Here is a 23142-nt window from a genome sequence, read left to right on the forward strand (position 1 = left end):
TTGTGAACCGCGCTCCTATGTCGGGCGCGCTGTCCTTTTCGCGCTCAAGCGCTCTTACTCACCGTTACGTTCTGAGAACGCTCTTCACGAGCGCTCTCCTGATTGTGCACCCTATGTCTCCTGAGGAGACGCATTTCACTGCTTGCTGCCTCACCGCTTGCCACCTCATTGCTTGCCGCTTCTCTGCTTGCACTTCTTCTGCGTCTCCCCGTCCTCTGTGGTGAGCCGCTTCCTACAGAGCTAATTTTTCTGCTCCTTACATCATCTGAGTTTTCTCTTGTTTGCCCTATGTCTTCCCAGGGGGCGGAGCTTGTGGGTTGAGCCCACCAAAATCCACCTTTTTTCTCGTGTGTGGGAGAGTCTCCGTCTCTTGAGCACTACCCTTGTCCACACCTCTTGGCTGGATCCTAGTTTTAACCATTCTGAGCCACATCTGTTTTGCCTAAGGAGTTACTTACCTTTTTTTGACACCTGTTTACTTAATTTTTCATATATGTGATTCCAGCCTACATTCACTATTTATATATATTCTTGTTAAAAATGTCAAAAACACCTCTAATGCCTTAGATGATAATGAGGCTCAAGAACTTCATGACAATTTAAACGCCTTTATTCAGGACTCTATCCAGCAGGCTGTCTCAGCTTCCATGCTGCAGGTGTCCAAAAATTTGGAAGTTTCTTTTCAAAAGTTTGTTTCACAAAATAGTAATATTTCTGAATTGAATAAAGGGAAGAAACACACCCTTTCTAAGGCTCATTCTAACTCACACACTGCAAATTCTTCCCAAAATCCCGGTCCTTCCCCTGTGAGATTCTAATACAATGGATAAGGTTTACCTTCAACTGAATGTTACCCAGTTGAGGGATACTGATGATGACATAGATCAAGATGATATGGATGATGTTAATGACCAGGATACAGACAATATCTGACATGGGCCTTCTGAGAAAAGGCGCAAGATTTGGGTGATTCATCCAGTAACACAGATTTCACTGTTCTTGATTCACTGTTCTTGATTGTATGGGGGAACCAATGTTTGATCCTATTTTAATACACCATCCAAATTCTACAGAATGGTTCCAGTCTGATCATGTAGCTGGACATGTTTCTCTCCATTTGAGAAATCCGTTGGATAAATCCACTAGGAACAAATTACATTCTGAATGTCCCATCCCTCTCTTACATACAATATTACAGCCACTCCTACTATTGATCCTGGTCTTATTCTTTTCAAAATTTGTCAAGGACCCTAAAAATGGGGTAAATAGGGTCCGGTCAATTTGTCAAGACAGACTTCTTAATTTAATATGTCCTCTAACTAGAATCTTAGATTTGGCAGAGGAAGCTAGGCCGGAAGGCTGAAAAATGTATCCAGAAGTTTTATCAAACTGGGCTCAGAGGGCAACTTGCATTCTAGGCAATGCGAATATTGCCCGTTCCCAGGAGAGACGTAAAAGTCTTTTATAGAAGATGGATCCAAAGCTGGGGAACTTGGCCACCAGAGAAGAAGGCCAACAGGCCAATGGACTGCTTTTCGGAGACTCTTTTATAAAAGAATTGAGCAAGTATGTGACTAGTTTCGCCACTTTGGTAAGACTCAGTTCTTTCTTAAAAAGATCATCAGCTCCTGAGTTTTTGGCAGGGCCAGTAAAGGGAAAAGCTACTCGCTTTACCTGCCGCTATGCCTCCTGCAGTGGCAACTTCTTCAGAGGCTCCTCTGCATTCTCTCACAAATACAAACCCCAGTTCTACCCTCACAGGGGTAGAGGATTCAGAAGCAGAGGTTTTTGTCATGGGTAAGTCCAAATCTCAAGTAAGAAATTTCAATTCTGGCCCTCTTCCTGTAGGTGGTCGTTTGGCATTCTTTCTTCCAAATTGGTGCAAAATTACCGCAGACCCATGGGTTCATCAAACGTTCAGGGTTATTGCATAGACCTTTACCAAACGCCCCACATTAAACTCATTTTCCACCACTCTTAAAATTATCCCAAGAACAAACCCATTCGAATCAACATGGAAATTCTTTGTCTAATCTCGAAGAATATTATAGAGAAAACAAGTTTTTACCCATCAGGATTTCTCAGTACAATTTTTCTTGTGCAAAAGAAGAACAAAACATTTTGGGGGTCATTCTGACTTTGGCGGGCGGCAGAGGCCGCCCGCCAAAGTCCTGCTGGCAGAATACCGCTGCGCGGTCAAAAGACCGCCGCGGTAATTCTGAGTTTCCCGCTGGGCTGGAGGGCGACCGCCAGAAGGCCGCCTGCCAGCCCAGCGGGAAACCCCCTTCCATGAGGATGCCGGCTCCGAATGGAGCCGGCGGAGTGGAAGGGGTGCGACGGGTGCAGTTGCACCCGTCGCGATTTTCAGTGTCTGCGTGGCAGACACTGAAAATCTTGGTGGGGCCCTGTTAGGGGGCCCCACGACACCCGTTACCGCCAGCCAGGTTCACAAGGCTGGCGGTAAGGGGGTCAGAATCCCCATGGAGGATTCCCTTGGGCAGCGGGAAACCGGCGGTACACCGCCGGTTTCCCGTATCTGACCAATGCCATGGGAGCACCGACAGCCTGTTGGCGGTGCTCCCGCGGTCGTTGGCCCTGGCGGTCCATGACCGCCAGGGTCAGAATGACCCCTTTTGTCCTGTGATCAACCTAAGAATGTTCAACAATTATGTAGTCTACAATCATTTCAAGATGAAGACTATTCTTCATCTCAGGGACACCTTATTAGAAGGCGATTGGATGGTCCGTTTAGATCTCCAAGACGCTTATTTCACTATAGCTGTTCATCCGTTTTACAAGAAATTCCTACAATTTCAATGGGAAGGTTCAATCTTCTAATTCACAGCTCTTCCCTTCGGACTCTCTTCGGCACCTTGGCGCTTCACGAAGATAATGAAAACAGTAGTGGCTCATCTAAGAGCTCAAGTAAAAAGATTGATCATTTATTTAGACAATTTCCTTATTATGGCCCAGAACAAAGATCTCCTTCTGTGTCATTTTGAGCCATGTCTTTACCTTTTGAATTCTCTAGGTTTCCTAATCAACATGGAGAAATCTTCTCTTGTTCCCTCAACTTAGATCAAATCTCTAGGTTTCCTCATAGACACTGTCAAACCTAACAGCCTTGGGGTGGTCATCCCCCAACTTTCTGCCTGCCTCCCTCTACTTTTCTGACACTCTTTTTGCTTGTTTTAGGACTCTGCACACCCTACCACTGCTAACCAGTGCTAAAGTGTATATGCTCTTTCCCTTAAACATGTTAACATTGGTGCATTCCCAATCGGCATATTTGATTTACTTGTAAGTCCCTAGTAACATGCCCATGGCCTGTAGGTTGAATGTTACTAGTGGGTCTGCAGCACTGGTTGTGCCAGCCACATAAGTAGCCCCCTAACCATATCTCAGGCCTGCCATTGCAAGGCCTGTGGGTGCAGTGTCACTGCCACTTTGACTTGGCATTTAAAAGTCCTTGCCAAGCCTTAAACACCCCTTTTCTACATATGTCACCCCTAAGGTAGGCCCTAGGTAACCCATAGGGCAGGGTGCTATGTGGATCAAAGGCAGGACATGTACATGTGTGTTTTATATGTCCTGGTAGTGGAAAACTCCTAAATTTGTTTTCCACTACTGTGAGGCCTGCTCCTTTCACAGGATAGCATCAAGGGCTACCCTCATATACTGTTTGAGTGGTGGATTGTGATCAGAATGGGATAACCAGGTCATATTTAGTATGGCAAGAATGGTAACAGAAACTCCTGCTTATTTGTGAGGTTGGATTTTAAATTACTATTTTAGAAATGCCACTTTTAGAAAGTGGTGCAAAAAATGAGGCAAACCCACTAACCCTTTGACCTGGGTAAATAAACAATAATAATAATACGTGGTCACTACAAGGGGGAAGTAAACCTAGACTTCCAAGGAAAAATATATTTAAGATAATATTCAATACATCCAGTCTCCTTGGATTATTTTTTTTTTTTTTATTTCTGTTATCAACTCAATTAAGGTCATCTAAAAGACTCAACATGCATTGTTCCTTATTGAAGAATAAGCAATGTGTACTTATAGGTGCTCCTATATTTATAAACACAGAGAAAGTGAATATTGTGAACAAGGGTGATGGTGTTATGCACAATATATACAAAATATGTGGTTAAAAATCAATGTGAACTTCCAGTGGCTCCGTCAACCCAGGAGTCCTAAAGTTACTTAGAGAACATGTAATGTAAATCCACATTCAATTTATGTCGAAGTTTCGACCCTGTATATAGATATGAATCAACAAAAGGTCATCATCAGGACTTGGAATCATTCTCTATAGTGTAGCACCCAATAGTTAAAATTCTAGATCGTCATTTCTTGATAGAGTCATCTCCAATATAAATGATTCTGCACAATACAGCTTATTCAATAAAGCCTCAAAATAGGCTCCTCATTCCTTTATCTCCTCAATAAAAGAGCCCTGGCAATACTGGCGGCTGATTTTCAATTGAAGGCTTTTTATTTCAGCATACCATCCCTCACAGCTGAGAAAATCGGTCGCAATCTGATTTTCAAACACAGGATGCTCACTCACACATGCACTTATCTGCATACTGAATGGGCCTTCCTGGGCTGGGAGGGTGGAGGACCTGGCACTTACATTTCAAGTGGACTGCCAAACCTCCTACTGGGATCCTGGCAGACAGACCTGTATTAAAGGGGGAATTTGTGCATTTAAAAAACACTCCTTGAAGTCTCCCCCACTTTAAAGGCATTTTTGGGTATATAAACTGGGTCTCTGACTCCACCAACTCAGACACTTCTGGACCTGAACCTGCAACCTTTCAAGAGAAACTGCCTGGCTGCCCAAAGGACTCATCTGGCTGCCCTGCTGTTGCCCTGCTGCCCTCTTACTTTGCTGAGAAGTGCTCTCCAAACGCTTGGATTGAGGTTGCCTCCTGTTTTCTGAAGTCTCAGGGCCAAAAAGACTTCATCTCTTCAAGGAAACTCCTTGTGCGCAGAAAATCGATGCACAGCGTGCCAGAAAGGCTACACAGCCTGCCCTGTGATGAGAAAATCGCTGCACAGCCGAACCGGAACTACGTAACCCTACTTCCCGAGCAAAGATCAGCACAGCAGCTGCATTGCAACTGGAAATTCGACACACTGCCCTACCAGATCGACGCACAGCTGAGCCGGAACAACACAGCCCAATTTCCTGAGTGAAGAATCGAAGCAGCACCTGCTGTGCAACAGAAAATTAGGCGCATCGCCTACCGGATCGAAGCAACACCTGTGACTTCTTCCCACATGCCCAGGTCTTTCCCTGCACCGGCCCTGGGTGCCAAAAGATACCCTTGTCGCAGTGAGGAACCAAGACTGCATGCCAGAAATCAACGCAAAGCCCCTTAAGGCGTGGAAAGAAACAACGCATCGTCTGTGCCGCATCGGAAAATCCAACGTACACCTTATTTTTCCACGCATCTCCTCCTCTGCAGTCTCCGTGCGTGGTAATGTTGACGCAAACAAGAGACAACAGTTGATTTCTAAGATCTAAGACTCCTTTTAAACTTGCAAAAGTGATATCTCAACTTGTTCTTATTCAATCTTTAGCGTTTTGACCTTAATTTCACTAGATAAATATCTTAGATTTTTCGAAACCTCTGTGGTATATTTTTGTGATGTTTTCACTGTGTTACTGTAGGATTTATTGCACAAATACTTTACACATTGCCTTCTAAGTTAAGCCTGACTGCTCAGTGCCAAGCTACCAGGGGGTGGGCACAGGATAATTTGGTTGTGTGTGACTTACCCTGACTAGGATTGTGGTCCCTATTTGGACAAGGGTGTATACCTCTGCCAACTAGAAACCCCACTTCTAACAGACACAAAAACATCCTCTTTGTTTCTCCCTCAACAAAAAGTCAATCTAACAAAACACAAACTTCGTCCAGACTTTCAATATTATCTCTCCGGTCCCTTGCAAGGACTGTGGGTCTTTCAGCCTCTTCTATTCAAGCTATCTTCGCAGGTCCTTTACATTGCAGAGCCCTACAAAGATTAAACATTCAACATCTTCGCAAAGAACTTCTTTAATCAGACGTGTTCCATTTAGACCAGGAATCACGAGCGGCACTCCAATGGTGTCTAGATCATTTGGACGTCTGGAACAGGAGAGATATTTTCTCTAAGGCCCCAGATCTAGTATTAGAAACCGATGCAAGTCGGATACGTTGGCGCTCAAGGTGTGGCAACATCTCGACTGGAGGCGTATGGTCAGAGGAGTCCTCACTGCACATAAATTGTTTAGAGATACTTGCAGGCTCCTTTGCACTGCAGAAATTTGTGAAAGACAAGGTAAGTTGTTCAGTTCTTCTGAACATGGACAATCTTTCTGCAGTAAAATACATCAATCATCTTGAAAGAACAAAATCAAAACCGTTTGCAGACCTAGCCAAAAGCTTTTCGGAAATCTGTCTACATTGGAAACTTTTGGTCCGAGTACAATATATTCTGGGGAAAATGAACAACATAGCAGATAGGTGCTCCAGATACCTCAAAAACACCAGCAATTGTCATATTCACTCTTCAATATTCAAAAGTCTTTCTTTGAAATTCGGCACAATGTCAGTAGGCTTATTCGCCTCTCGTTTGAATTCACAAATTTGACAGTTGGAGACCAGATCCTCAGGCTCTAGCAACTGACGCTTTTCTCCAAGATTGGTCTCTTCACCTCAACTATGCCTGTCCTCCGTTCGTAATGATAGCAGGATATGTGTTCAAGTTTGCCGTCAGTGAGCTTTGCTGGTTCTAGTAACACCCTTTTGGCAAACCCAGCCTTGGTTTCCTCCTGTTCTGGAATTGTCAACCAATTTCCCAATTCTCATTCCAACCTTTCCTCAGTCTTCTTCTCAACCTGGAGGGTCTTCCTCACGATATGATTCTCAATCATTCCCTAACTCTAGTTGCATGGGAAATTTCTGGTCAGCCTGGAGAACCCCTGAAATTTCGGAAGAAGCTGCTCAACACATCCGCCACTCTTGGACTCCAAGAATGACAAAATTTTATACGTCCGCCTGGCTGGTCTGCTGTAGCTGGTGTATGGACAGGAATTCAGATCCCTTTTCAGTCGAGGTGAATTTGATTATTCATTTTTTAGCTTCCTTAGCTTCTCAGGGTAAGGCATACAGAACAGTAAATACGTCTAGATCTGCTATTTCTACAGAACATGTTCGAGTGGATGGAAAGCACGTTGGTGAACATCCTTTGATTTGTTGTCTTTTGAAGGGAGTAAGATTTTCTAATCCTCCTACTCCAAAGTACAATCATATGTGGGATGTTAATTTAATTCTGAATTTGTTAATTTCTTGGCAGGATAACAAGTTTCTTACTCTTAAATGCCTTTCAGTAAAATTAACATTGTTGTTGTGTTTAGTATTATTAAAGCACGTATCAGTCTGATGTTAGAGCTCTAGATGTACCTTCAGGACAATTGTCTCCTACTGGGGTGTCTTTCAGAATTCATAGACGAACAAAAACAAATTTGTCTGTAGTGCATTACCCCTATTTTCCTTCCCATCCTAAACTCTGCGTAGGAAATTGTTTAAAAGTATACAGTATATTGCAAAGACTGCAGATTTGAGAATGTTCTCCTCTCTCCAATTGGTTATTTCCTTCTTGAAACCCTTGCCCGTTGGGCTAGATGGACTATGTCCCTAGCGGGTATTGACACCATCTCTTTTGGAGCCCACTCCGCTAGGAGGGATATGGCTTCTAAAGTCTTCTGGCGGGTGCTCGATTGGAAGACATTCTCAGATAGGAAGATTCAGTGCCAGCTCTCCCTGCACCCTCTAATTCACCATAAGGATGTTCATCATTCTACCAAGTTCATCCGACACGATCTCTCTACATCAGCGAGTCTACAGGAATAGCGTCTTCTATCTTCCTGGCAACCTGTGGAGCATATGAACACCTTTTCAACTTCATTATTAGATTTCACAAAAGACTTGTTAACTCTTTCACTGGCTGTTTCTATTGTTCTTGTTATTATTCCACTGTTCCGTTATCCTTGACATGCTCTTGCAAGAGAAGATAATTTGTTGCTCGCAGTTCAGACAGTTCTTACACTTGAACTCTCCCTACTGGTTGTTCCTTTATGACTACATTGCTGACTTATTCCTTTCATGGGTTCATGGAAGATGTAGTTTATTTGTTATATTATCTTGGCTGCTGTTGAAATTAAAGCAAGAAAAGGAAACATACTACTCGCCTCCATGTCTTTAATAAAATCTAGATTTTCTTTTACTAAAGCTAGGAAAATCTGTATTTTACAGGACAACCCATAGCCTGGCATCAGGGAAGTGCAGTTCAGGCTTCGAGAAATCTACTCGCCCACTCACTATGGAAAGTCAGATTTTGGCAGGATGAGGTATTTTTGGGCCTACTTGCCCAGTCTGGCGAGAGAGCTCTTGACAAAGAACAGGTGTTCTGAAAGTGAATGAGCAATAAAGATGTCCTTAAATCTTGTTTTATTTTTTCACATTTGCTGTGCTGAAAGACAGAGGTCAAATGTCAGCATATGTCTTCTAACAAATTGCTGCTTATTTTATCCTGAAGATTGGTGTTTACAAAATCCTCTAACTTTGCAGTCAGAGAAAGAAAAGTAAAATGAACAGTCTGACAATTGTGCAGGGAGTGTAAAATGAAAGGCTGTAGGATGCCTTTTTTCTAACATACAACATTTAAATGACTTGTAAATTAACTGTACAAATATTTCAAAATATATTTCAGTAGTTAGGAAAGCACTTTTTTAAAATGTTGAAGTATTTGTTGATGGAAACAATAGGATCAAAAAAAATCAAAACACTCCATTTGGTATACCAGATAACACCACCACCTTGGACTAATTAGGCACACAGTGAACTAGACCATTGGGGACATTCTGCCGACAAAGCCCTGGTCTCCCAACACTCCCCCACTCCTTCTCATTAATTTCCCCACCATACATTCAGGATTTAAGGGCAGTGTCTCTATGTCGCCTGCTCTGCATCGGAGCAAGCCCCTCGTGCTGCTGACAGACTATAGGCAAGGCTATACATCACTACTGAGATCTGCATGACACTCAGGGTTTTTCCAAAGCTCACAGTTTGAGTTGGTCGTCGTGTTGTTTAAACCTGTACTGCAATGACGTTTTGCATGAATGTTTGCAAGTACTGGGACATGCTACAATATGCATAGAATGATACTGCTGAATCCCTTGTACCACTTGTGTTGTTTGCCATGCCCATTGTACTGCATTGCACAAAATCCTAATAAAGAAAGTTTTAAAAAAACACACTTTACTTAGTGACGTGGAAATGATAAATATCTGATGAAACCTGATTTCCACACATTATTGTTTGTACGCTATATAGTTTTATCAGTAAAACTTCATGTCAGTGGGAAGGTTTGTGGCCATTTCAATGGAAGTGCGCTGTCTGTAAAGGACAGTCCGCTACCACATCATGATTTAGTAATATATTTATTAAAAGTGAGAATTTTTAAACATGAACTGAAAAACATTCCTGACCCGCCCTGATGAAATGCTATTAGTGAATTAAGAGGCAAGTCAGGGGTTATATGTACCCTTATGTAGACTAGATTTTTATAACGCATGGTGCAATATTTAGTCTATTAAATCTAACTTAAGAGTTTTGCATAGCAGATGTGCTGAACACACATATTTGAAGGAGGTCTTGTATGTAATAATAGAAGAAAAAGGCAACTCAGTGAAATAAAATATTTGTCTAGGATCACACAATTTGAGGCAAATTCATGGGTCAAGCACATTACACTTAGGTCAAGTAGATCATTTACGTTGCTCGACTTGTAGGTCTAGTAACATTTTTATGATTTTTTTGATGCCTGTAGTTGTTGTCCACTGAGGGTGGAGGTAAATTCTGGGTATGTTTACTAACCAGCATAGCCTTGTTCTCTGCTGGTAAACCTCACAATAATTTTGAAGCAGCTTCAGTGAATTCATAGTTTGGCATATACACAGCATCAAAACACAAATAACAGGTCAAAGTCGAACAGGGCCATGGTGGCATATCTTAAACAGGTATGTCAGAACAGAAGGTTTTCTCCATACACACTGGACTAGCAACACAGTGACTTTCAGACAGTACAGACATACACAGTGGGACAGAGGGCACACTGACACCGAAGCATGAAAACACTGTCACAGGGATAGGGCGCATAGGGACAAACCCCAATAAAAGACATTAACACTGGGATATGTGACACATATACGTATGACGAGTTTATTATTTGTAATGTGCTTCTTCACTCCAGTGGTTCCGATGCTTCACAATTCCATATACAGACATCCTAAGGGACATCGCCTGCCAATGCCTACTTATTGGATGGATCATGTGACAGAAAATAATTGAAATGTAAAACTGACAAATGTGTGTCTATAGAATTGCCCTCTGAGGCATTTTCGTGGTGGAACCCTATTTGTAAGTCCTTAAAGCATGACCTTAAGGCAGAAGATCTGCTTCACTGGCAAAAAGTGACAGTTTTCCCTGACTGGGAAGTCTTAATACACTGCAATTTGGATACACTTGAGTCAGGAAATAGACTTTTATAGCAGCACTAGTGAGACAAAACGCAAGCAAAGGCCACTGTGGTAAGACAGACTTTAAATTTAAATGGGAGGATCTCTTCCTGTATGTGTAGCATGGAAAGAAGTATTAATCTGCATCATCAAATATAATTCCTCATGCTCCTCTTCCCTATGTCTGTCTCCTTGTACCACTGCTGTCCCAGAGAACCTCAAGAACATGCAAGCTCACTCAGACGTTTCCTGTTAAGATGAGGAGGCACACAAGATGCAGTTTTTTAACTGTGTGACTATTGCCTCCTCCAAATGTGGGGGACTATTAATGAGGGGGGAGACTTTTCTAAATCTAAGAGTGTTTGGGACTATTAGGGAAGTGAGAGACCCTTAGAACAAACCCAGGGGTAGCTCCTGATATCCACGGCCCTGGCAAGAGCAGATCATGCAGTGGTCATGCATTGTTTGAAAGGAGAAACAAGAGAGCTGATAAGTTGTGAAAAATACCCGCTAGGTTGACCAGCTATGTGTGCAAATTAATGGAACAAACTGAGAAACTACATTGGAGGAAACCAAATCATGGAAAGCCATTTCTAAGGGATGACAATTTTATGGAAACACTAATAAATCAACAATTAAAGGAAACATTTTAAAGGAAAGATAATTTTAAGGAAACGTCCAAAATCACACCTGTGGGTGACGGTTAGGGGCACTGAGGATGTTTTTGGGTTCATGGATGGGTGATGTTCAGGGGCAATGAGGGGATTTTAGGGTTCAGAGATGACTGGAGTTTATGGGTGGTGATGGTTTTTTTAGTGATTAGGCATGGGTGGAGTTTAGGGTGGTGAGGGGATTTTAGGGTTCAGGGATGGGTGGTGTTTACGAATGGGTGGAATTTAGGGATGGTAAGTGGTTTTGATGTTCTGTGATGGGTAGAGATTTGGGGTGGTGTAGGGTTTTTAGTGTCTGGGAATGGGTGGAGTTTAGAGAGGTCTGGAGTTTTAAGGGTTCGGAGATAGGTGGAGTTTATATGTAGAAAGGGATTTTAGAGCTCAGAGATGCTGGAGTTTAAGGGTGGTGTTGGGTTTAGGGTTCGTGAATGAGTGGTTTTCAGGGGCGGTGAGGGCTTTTAGGGTTCTGGCATGAGTTGAGTATAGAGGTGGTACTAGATTTTATTGGATCAGGGATGGGTGAGATTTAGGCATTGAAAGGGATTTTAGAGTTGAGGAATGGATGGAGTCTAGTGACAGTGAGGGCGTTTTAGGCTACAAGATGGGTAGGGTTTTTGAAAGGGCTTTAAGGGTTCAGTGACGGGTGGCGTTTAGGGGTCATCGATGTAGTTTATGCAAGGGAGGGATTTTTAGGAGGTAAGAGTTGGATGGTGTTTAAGGGTGGTGAGGGTTCAGCAAATTAAAATTATCAAAAGTACTTGCTTGATGATGTAAAATATATAAACACCAAATTATTTCCCACAAGGTAAAGGACTGAAATAAAAATAAGTATGCAGAAGCCAATTTCATGGTTTCTATGAAATGGTAAATGCCATTCATCCTGAAAATTTCCATTAAACTGTTTAGATGAAGTAGTTTCTCAGTAACGGCATTCCATTGAATCGTTTTTCTATGCAATTACGTACAACTTTGACCAGCACTTTGTCCTGAAATGTATGACCAAGGAAGGCACTATCCATCAGAACAATTGAGAACTGAAGTGCAATGGTCAGTGTCTGCCTGACTGCTGCCACCCTGCCAGAATATTACAAAGTCTGGGTCAAAAATCCAGTTGAAGCACTGCTGGAACTCCTTGTACGGAGGAGAGCTTTTTTTGTAAGTGAGGACATACTGGAGTACATCCTAGAGTGGCAAGCCTACTCAAAATAAGACATTTGTCCGCCCACCTTCATGAGGACCAGTGTGAACTTTTGATAGGTCGGAGCTTTTCCAGGATATGAGAACATTCAGATACTGTGCAAGTTGAAAAACGAACAGCGTTTGTCTGTATTGCCTGCGGCACAGGAGAAGAGTTGTCGCTTCAATCATGGTTGCTGAGCCTGTTTTCTTTCCTGGGCAATGCATGTGCTGCAAGGAAATCTGTGTGAGGGTGTGTTGCAGCCCAAAACCTCAGTTTCCAGCTCAGTTCCAACCTCTGGTCTGAGGAAGACAAACAGGTAACTATGTGAGGGTGCATTGACTCAGAAACCACTAACAGAGTGGAAATCTGCCAAGCGGTCTCAAGATATCAGCTCTTAACCCTCAAGTCTTGGATCGATAACCGTGATTTGGTCATCACCGTAAAAGCCAGTAGATTTATGGGGCCCACTGGTGCTGAGACAATCCAATGACGAACGGCAATTTGAAAGTTAAAGGTTCTTTTAAATAACTTGTGCCTTTTATAAGGGTTCTGCTGAAGGGGCATCTGAAACATTTGTACTGCCACAACTGTAGCTCTTTGGACTAGTGCACTCCCTTAGCATGTGCCCCGATTTTCAGGCATTGGATGTATTCCCTGCAACCCCACTTTCAATTACCCTTTGCTTGTCGGGCTTTTGTGCAGGCACTCCATTGCATGTCTGGGAGGTGTATGTAGATATCTCAGTTAGTTTGGAAAGATTTAATGTATGCATGTATGAATTTATTTAATTATATGGCATTTCTATAGGATAAACATAGCCAAAACGCAGTGGAGCCCTGTACATGGTCAAAGATAAGCAAAAAGTCAACGACCAACAGGAGAGGAAGTTGGGATGTGGGTGATTGGAGAAGCTCTGGGGGATGTTGTTCTATATCGGGACTGCATAGAAGGAAAAGGCCAGCTGTCTTCTTTTTTACCGTTTTCAAACTTCGTAATCTGAAGTCTGACAGTGTCCTGGCTGTTGGTGTACATGAACAGCCTGAGGTGGTGAGCTTCTGCGAAAGATAATCAGGGGTGCTGGTAGTGACAAATTTGTAAATTATGTGGCTTGTTCTGAATAGGGTGCAGGCCAGCAAGGGGAGCTAATGAAGTTCCATCAGACTGGGGGTGATGTAGTCATACATCCTCAAGCCCTGGATGAGATACACTGTGATGTGTAGGATCCCTTTAAGGATGCTAGTGGGGAGTCTGGGAGGTCATGGAGTAGGGCATTACCATCATCCAGATGAGTGTTTGAGGGCTTGAACAGCAGTTCTGAAATCAATTTCTGGAAGAAACGGTTTGACATTCTTCAGAAGAGAGAGCTAGTACCATGACATTTTGGTTTTCTGGCAATGTGCTCATTAAGGGTGAGGATGGTGTCCAAGGTGAATTGTATTTCATAGGCGTATTAGTGAATCTTGACACTTATCAGTGAGTAGAGCACCATTGTCCTCAAAGTAAAGGCTGAAGATGAGAGGAGACAGTACAGAACACTGCGAGACTCAACACATGACAGCGATCTTTTGTGACCAGGAAGTTCACATGTGAACAAACTGGTGCTGCTTGGAAAAGTTGGAGGAGAACAAAAAGGACATTTCGGGTTAATCCAATTCACATCTCTAGGGTGCATATGAGGGTGGGATGGTTGACTGTTTCGAAGGCAGCTGAGAGGTTCAGCAATATTAGGTGAAGGGGTCATTTTATTCTGAGGTCAAGATGGTATCGTCCAAGTGTAAGGTAACGGTCTGAATGCTGCAGCGTGATCCGAAGCCAGACTGGTAATTGTGTAGGAGATTGTTAACACTGATGTGATCTTGGTGTTGAACTGAAACTTCTTTTCAATTATTTTGCTCATGATTAGAAGATGAGTGATGGGCCGGTAGGTCGCAGGGTAATCAGTGTCTAGTGTAATTTTCTTTCGGAATGGAAGGATCTGGCTTTTCTTTAGAACTCATGGGAAGATGACTTCAGTGAGGGAGGCATTGACAATGGTAAAAAAGGGATAAGAGAGCATCCCCAGAGTGTCTTGATGAAGGACAAGGGTAACACATCAACTTCATAAGAAGTGGTTTTGAAGGAGTTTAGTATGTCAATGAGATCTGGGAGAGATAGTGCTTTGTCTGTTGCCAAATTTTAAGGGCCAAAAATTAGGTGCAGTACAAAAACAGTAATAAAGTCAAGATACAAAACAATAATAATCCCAAAACAAATTAGAAAAATAGAGTAATTTTGATAAACAAAATGACCTCAGAATGACAAAAATCCAATGAGGGATATGAAATTTTAAAATTTTCAGCAGAAATAGCATCAAAATGCAAATAGTGCCAATGATAGTCAATGGTCACAAGAGACAGGGGCCTAATGGCAATGAGGCTAACCATGATGGAGCATGTGTTGGACAGACCAACCAGGTTCATCCTGGCCAAAGATTTTATCTTCTGACTTAGGGCCTGATTTATATGTTGACAGTATGTATACTCCATCGTAACGGAGATTTACATAACTCCAACATAATGGTCTGCCTGTCAGGTTTATATGCAGGCGGACCATAGGTTTGGCTATGGCATTTACTACTCTGTAGTAATGGCGTCAGAGAAATGGCTGTCGTCTGCCCACCCAATCAGAATGGGCAGACGTATAGCCATGTTTTTTACTGTTCATCACCACCAGGCAAATCCCAGCAGTTGAGGGACAGTAAAATACAAATATTATTCCACCCGCCATAGGAGATGGCTCTCGTGGGGGAGGGGACCATTACTTTTTTTATCTCCAAAAAGAAAATCCTTTTTCAGGATTTTTGTTAATAAAAAAGGAAAATGTTTGGTCTAGGGCTGCATCATGCTGACGCAGCCTGGCACCAAACAGCAATATGCATTGACAGGAACCACCGTGATAGCGGTTCCTGGCAATGCCTTATAAACAACAGTCTGCTTGGCCGTCATTTATTAATCTGGAAGGCTGCCCCTCAGCAACGGGATGGAGTAATTTACTCCTTTCCTATGGTGGAATGACTGGCCATTGGTCAAAATATAAATCAGGCCCTTAGTCCTATGAGTCCCAGTTCACCGCAGGACTACACTACTAAAGCCAAAAACAGGATCCAGTCCAGGTCCAGTTGGCGCTGGCCAGCTAGGTACTTCTAAGAAAAGGACTTTGGTACCTTGTTGTATCCCTTTATAACCCTTGGAGCTCAAATCTTTGTCCTGGATACAAGAGGGAGCAGATCCAGTCCTTTGGAACTCTTGTCAGGACAGATAGCATATCCAGTCCTCTTATGATCTTCCACAGGTCCATGAAGTGGGTGCAAGCAGCTGGCGGGAAAGCAATAGGTAAACTACTGCATTTATGTCTTGACAAACTGCCCCCTTGCACTGAAGAGACAAGCCTGAATTCACTATGAATTAAGGTGTTCCTGAATATGAGAAACATTACAGGTATGAGAGGGTTAGGCCGCATTTATGTGTATGGCACATTTGAGTAGGTAGGCAGGGAGTGTAGGAGCCCTGAGGAAGGCCACTGACCTAAACAGGCTTTGTATTTAGCTAAAGCACGTTGGCTAATTCATATGGGTTGCTGAGCTATTGCAATTCTATCTCTACAGGCTGTGTTTTAATAATATCTAAGGTCCCAATTAATAAAGGAAACTCTTTTAGCTAAAACCATAAGATACTTTTATCTGGATCCTTGTTTTATTCCAGGAAATACTTACCTAAGAACTCCATTCATACTGTGTGAGTCCACCACAGTGGTATTTACCCACTCTGGTGTGGATAGGTCGCCTATTATAATGCACAAGAAGTTGTGGGTGAGGCAACATTTCCAGAAACGTAATTTTCCTACTGGAAAACCACTTTTTCACCTATTAAATAAACCATCTTTCACCTAAGGATTAGTTGTGTGAATATGGGAGGATGCCTTGGTGATTTCCTCTTTCTTTCCCAATGTGTACTGATGCAGTTTGGCTTACAAGCCAGAAGTGTAAAAGTGGCTGATGCAGGGAATGCTAAAGAGCATAAGTGTTCCTCGCTGATGCAGGGATAGCAATCAAGTGAAGCTAACGGTGTGGCACCAAAATAACATTTTCTAAATAACATATGACATAAACACTCTGAGTCCAATTCACAAAGGTAAACTTAGAACAAAAGTCTAACTTTATACCAAACATCCAAACTAAGACTAATAGTCTAACTTTACTACGAGTAAAGTTACAGACTTTTGGTGTAAATTAAGACTTTTGGCCTAAGTTTAGACCAAAATTCTAAACTTGGACCAAAGGTCTAACTATGAGTAAAGTTAGACTTTTGGTCTAAGTTTAGAATTTTGGTCTAAACTTAGACCAAAAGTCTAACTTTACAACGCAGACTTTTGGTCTAAGTTTACCTATGTGAATCGGGCCCTATGTCTATAATATCATTTATAAAGGCATTGGTGTAAATAATAGAAAATATACACCAATGGGGCGATATGTTTGTAAGAGATATTTAATAAAAATGTTAATATCAAACACTATTTCTGCATTTGAAATGTTGAAATACAAGCAATAGAAACCAATAGGAAGAATCACCTAAGTATAAAGAACGTTCAATTAATGCATTGTCAAACATGCAGTTTGTACAGTATGTAACCTGTTGAGACATAGGAGGTGTTTGTATAACATTTTGTGGCTGACAAGTATTCCTGTCCGCTTTACACTGTTTTTTAAATCTATATTATAACGTTGAAATAATGACTGTTGGTTCCATGGTAGCATCCCTGTGGCACGTGGTGGCTTTCAAGTTGGTGAACATCTACTAAGGGTCCTGTTGTATCCAAATCAATGTAGTCCTTACCATTACATGAAGAATACATCTGAAATAGGTTGTTATGGGTGGAGGGGGGTGTCTGCATTTTAGGCTCCTTAGAATGAAAGATGCAAACGTATGTGTCTAAATTTCCCTGAAAACTCACCACAGATGTAGATTGGAAGGACTTTTACCACAACTATCGTGGGAAACCGATACAGAAGTATTGCAATGCTTGCCGCACACGGCCTCTTCTAACTTCTGAAGGGTTAGAGAGAGCTCTCCAACAGAAAAACACTCATGTTGGCCCTTCAGCTAAGGAGAGAAGGCCAGAATGTGTAATTATATCTATTGCAAACTGTCAAATCTAAGAACTGAATGCTCCATTCCAAAAAAACGCATTCGCATTGCAAATTGTACAATTTGTGTTCGTTTTTTCGTGCAAAGGATAAAAATTAAAAAACGTAGCGTAATATACAGAGAGGATATATTTTCAAAATTACTTCGAAAAAATCGACGGTCCAACCGATCATGACAACGGCCCAAAAACAGCCTGTTATAGACATTTCTGACAATTTATGGGGAACACCGCAATTCCTCAAATCACAAGTAATAAAATAAAAGGAGCATTCGTTGAATATGAAGCAGTAAAACCTTCAACGCACGGTAAAGAATTACGAGGCGGTGGCTGTTAAGAATGCACGTTTCTCGTGAGGTGTGTCGGTTGTTTTTATCTAAAGTTTGAAGTGGTACCCGAAATGTATTGCATGTTTAAGAAACCAAACTTACAAAACAGTTGTTTTGGTATTTTTAGCTTCATTCAGCACACTATATTAGACCTAAACTAAAAATACGAAGTAGAAACGTATCTGCAAAGCAATCACTATCTGGACTGAATTAAAGACAATTAAATAAATAGGCTTTTTTTTAACAACTCTGAAACTGACAATATTCTCGCCTTACTAACACACTTCGTAACTTTTTGTTTAACAAATAAAAACTGTTATATAAAAATAAACAAATCGGGAAAATCGTTCAACGACTGGAGAAAAAATGTATCTATAATAACCCGATAAGGCAGAATTCTGCAACCCGCAAGGAAACTATAATGTAATCAATTCCCCCCACCGCCGCTCTTAAATCCGTATATTTAGTTGCTAAAACAAAAAGGCTGCCTTTCGGTTGTATTTACAGCACAGTGTTTCTAATGAGCGCTGAATAAAATTACTTTGTAATTTGGAATTTCGTAGGAGACCGTGCGGCTAGATGGAGGTCCGTTCTCTCTTTAAAAAAGGACAACGTAGCGCACATATAATGTTAAATGGTCTATTCATTACATTTTAATTCCGTGCCAGCGAACACTGTTAATTTAATTAAAAATCGAATTCGTTTGCTATTTCCAAATTACATAACATTAATTTCAATTTTTTCCAGTGAGTGTTTTTTTTTTCTCCAATTTTATTTTCGGACGGAATATCGGGTAACCTTAATCGGGTGGTCCGGGGGATTATTGACATAATGCACATCAAATATTCAAATGCCTAGATTACAGTTATAAAAACACAATTTTGGTTGCATTTACCAAAGCGACCACTTCGTCTACCATAGGAATATAAAAAAAATAACGCGTACAGATATATTTTTTTCAAACGAGAGCGTATTATTTTTGTGGTGGAAGAAAAAAACTCGTAAAATGGTAGACAGCCTTACCAACTCGGTATTTAACACGATTCAGCATAATTTAGAGAGACGGCAAATTCTGCCTCATTGCGTGTTTTGATATTGTTTCTGTCAATGTATGGGTTTCTCTTAAAAATAAACAAAATTATAGCACTCGCATTTATATTCTGCAAATATTTTGCAACCGATATTTTTAATAATATGACAGGTCTACCACGCTTCCGGGCTCAGTGGAGCATCGACATAAAGAGTTTTCTAATTTTCTGTTAGCAAGCCAGTGACAGACAAACAGACAGACAGACAAATAGATAGATAGATAGATAGATAGATAGATAGATAGATAGATAGATAGATAGATAGATAGATAGATAGATAGATAGATAGATAGATAGATAGACACGCCTGTTTGTTCGACGGCCGTTTTTCCTGAGGTCCGACTCTTAACATTTACTGACACGATTCCTACTTAGTCTATTTTTCGGTTTATTTTCAAAAGTATACACTTTTGACTACAAAATCCCATCCATCTTGTTTACTGCAGCGTGACACAAGAAACATCCCCAAACGTATCTGGTGTTTGAGCTTCTAAAATGTTGGTAGGGATCTGTAAAATATGTATATTCTTTAGACACGAGACATAGGTCTGCCTCGGATCTCCGAACGAACTTCTAAGTCCCCAGAGAACATTCTGGAGAAGTGGGGACTCATTTATCACCTGCCAGGTTTTCAGCCCTTTCAAAACTGCCCTGAGGTGCAATGGTCTAATCAGGGTCATGGAGAGAGCTTATATGAATACCAATGTAATTACCATGTCACTTCTTGTGAGCAATTACTAAAATTCAGCAGACAATTCTTGGATCAAAACATTTTTTACACTTTCACTGATGCAACAACCTAGGCCAATGGTGGGTCCCTAACATGCAATGACTCGGCCAGAATTGTGTGTGTGCTACTTACAAGTCAGGACAGAAACCCGAATGGGGCATGGGACTCAATGTACCAGGTCGCCTGCGGGCTTGAGTGGACAAAGTGGACCTCTGGTGCCCACCTCTTTCTTGCAGGTTTAGTTTTTCACATATACTGGATTGTCTTTAGGCTACATCGGCAACTCCTTGCAAAAAGAAAGACCCTATAACTAGGGGACTGCACCTACCTGTATTCTTGGGGAACCGCTTTGAGCCTTACAGAGAAGCGGTGTTGTCATTTCCCTTGAGGATAAGATTATACTCCCAGACTTCGGACACTCTTTATGTTCTTGCAGACTCACAGAATATCACCAAATATAGGGCTGACACAACTCTCTGCAGTTTGAGTCGATACCCGGTATCGGGATCTCCGTTCGGTTTAAGTAGATACTTTCAGATCCTGGGTAGCCACCTCTTTAAGGTGGTTCTCAGGATACTTCTAGATCTAGCATGGTTCACTCTGGGTAGTTTTGGTTGGACACCCTGGGCCTAGCTAACCACATCTTCCAGAATATTCCGAGGACGCTCCCAGATGTGTTGTGGCTTAAGTTCTGGCTTTGGTTAGCCACCTCAGATAAAAGGTGACCACATCTCCCAATAATCTGAATGAACACCCCAGATTTACCTAAACTTCTAAACATACCCCCAGATTTAGGCAGGATATATTTCCCTGACAGTTCAAGCCACTACCTGAACTTTCAGGGATACCCAGAGATCTATGGTGACTACTTATTCCTTAGGTTTGAGTAAACATCCCAGGTCTACACCGAAGTTCAAAGGACCCTCCCAGGTTTAGGATGGCCGACTCTCCCTAAAGTTTAAAAATACTCCCAGGCGCAGAGTGGCTACATCTCATGAACGTCCGAGTGCATGCTCCCTTTTCCTGCGCGCCCACATCTCCCAGAAGTATTCAACTCTAAGGTATGAGTGGCGTCCCCAAAGCTTAAGCAAGTAAGTTAAAAACTACGCAGTCCACGACCCCCTTAGCTCCCCCTCCTCTCGCCAAAACCGTGTAGATACTCACAAACCGCAGATAGGTACTTTCAAATCTCAAGCGGGCACCTGTCATTGTCACGCCCTCAGCCTTAAGGTAGGCATTTCCCCCCGAAGACCCCACCTCCGTGTTCATGGAGACACTTTCGGGCCTTAGGAGACCTCTCCCCGGGACGCTCTCCCTCATGCCTCCCCCGTCCCCTCGCTCCTCACCTGGGCGGCCATGACCCGCTGGCGCTCGGCGATCAGGCTGCACTTCTTGCACTGGCAGTCCCTCCACATGCAGAAGCGCTTGTGGCCCTTGAGCGGCGAGGCGTAGCCGTGGTTCCTGCAGCGCGCGCACTTGGGCAGCCTCGGGGACTTCTTGCCCAGGGCCCCAGGGGGCATGCCGCCGCCACCGTGGGCTCCTCCGCCAGCACCGCCAGCCTTAGGCTTCGAGAAGGGCTCCTCGTTGGGCATCGTGCCTGCTCCAGCACCAAGCGCCCCGGGTGCCCCCTCTCTCCTGCCCCCCTCTGACGGTAAACGAAGGACGATGTGAAATACTAAAATGGACCAGATCATTGGCTGCACCCAGAGCGCTGTCCGGGCGGGCAGTGCTGGGCGCTGCAGTGGGGCAGGCCGCTCCCCAGGGTCACACACTGCTCTCTGCAGGCGGGAAGGGCCCTGTGCTCTGACCATTGGCTGCACAGGGAGCATGCCCGGGAGAGGGGGCTGTTCACAAGCAAGGAGGAGCTGGGAAGTTTTCTGGTAACTGGGGGAGTGGTGGCCGTGGAAGAGAGAGAGGTGGGGGTAAGGCCTGCTCCCGCCTCCCCCAGTTTCGCTCCCCACAGCACAGCAGGACCTCCTTCAAGGGTGTTTCTGTGTTCTGGGGCCTTCTGTTGGGTACGTCCTTGCTGCCGCCATGTAAGAAAGAGTTCAAGCAAATTTGAGGGGGCGGGGATCATGAGATCTTAGTCAGGGACGTTTTAAAAAATAAGAGTAAATGGGGCCTACTCCCAGAGTCTCAGCCTTTCAGGCATATCTGTTGCACGTACTATGCGTGTTCTGCGCATGGCGCACTTTACAGAATTGCTCTGTTCGCTGCAGGAGTTGTTTTATACTCTTTCCTATATCCAAAACTCATGTGAAACTATAATTTTACAAAAATACTACTTTCTTCTGTGCAAACTGCAACATGCCTGTAATACTGAACTTTGGTGGTTCTCATAAAACATTCTCATAACTAAATGGACGCCAATTTGTGTTTTTGCAGTTATCGCTTGGTATATTTTGTGAATTTATAGGCTTGCCACCAAGAACGCCTGAGCCTACAAGAGATTATGCAATTACGAATGTTCTACAGGAAACAGCCCGAGAAAGTAAGAAAGGACTGTGTAACCTGAGAGCTGGGTTGCAGTAAGAAGTTAGTGATGTTAGATATTAGTAACATGGAGGGTAGCTCTGCTGTCATAGCCTGCTAATCCGAAGTTAGGAGAGTTTTCTTGACAAACGCTTGAGCTCTTAAAATCTCACCAGGATAACTCTGCTATCTGATACTCAAGCTTGTAAGGTCTCTATAACCATATTGATGACACTTCTCGTAATTCACGTTTGTAAGGTCTCTATAACCTTATTGATGACACTTCTGGTACAGTCCTGGGCCTGTATGATCTGTTTAAACTGAGAGCAGCATCCTTTGCACTCGACTGAACGAGGTGGGGCGTCGTACCACCGTTTTATAGAAAATTACACACGCTATTTAAGAACAGGCCTGTTAGCAGGAAATCAAGACAACGAACCATACGCTGAAATTAGAAGATGCAATGGATTATTTTAGACCACTTGGCATCCTGAAGGTTGCAGAGGGGGCTGATCCTAGAGCAGGCTTCTCCAACAAGTAGCTCGTGAGCTACTATTGCTCTCCAGCTACATATAAGTACCTCGCCTGTGTGCAGCACACCCTATTAAATTAGAAGCTTTTGATTAGTTGAATTAATGTATGTATACTTACATTGAAACTTGAAAAATGTGTCTGTTTTCAGCAAGCACAAGCTGCTCTTTGGAGAAAAATGGCTGAATGTTCAAAATATATTTAGAGCTGATATTTGCTAAGGAGCCCAAGAGGGCCAAAGTGGTATCCCTGAGCCCTGTCTGGCAGTTTTTGCACCAAGCAGGCTGGGGATATCGTATCAAATGCCGCTGACCGATCCACCATTACCAAGATGACTGCCACTTCTTGATCCATCTGGCAACAAATGGAGTCTGCCGTGGC

General features: G+C 42.7%; 1 protein-coding gene across 1 annotated transcript in view; it reads right to left on the reverse strand.

The window, feature by feature from the left end:
- DMRT1 (doublesex and mab-3 related transcription factor 1) overlaps positions 1 to 21597 on the reverse strand; it is a 615050-nt gene extending 593453 nt beyond the window's left edge. Inside the window, exon 1 of the mRNA XM_069228556.1 lies at positions 21105 to 21597. Within this exon, the coding sequence (XP_069084657.1) occupies positions 21105 to 21587 (483 nt within the window). The 5' untranslated portion in view covers positions 21588 to 21597. The remainder of the gene's footprint in view (positions 1 to 21104) is intronic.
- Between the last annotated feature and the right edge of the window lie 1545 nt (positions 21598 to 23142).

The sequence above is a fragment of the Pleurodeles waltl genome, chromosome 1_1, assembly GCF_031143425.1.
Source record: "Pleurodeles waltl isolate 20211129_DDA chromosome 1_1, aPleWal1.hap1.20221129, whole genome shotgun sequence".
NCBI lineage: Eukaryota > Metazoa > Chordata > Amphibia > Caudata > Salamandridae > Pleurodeles > Pleurodeles waltl.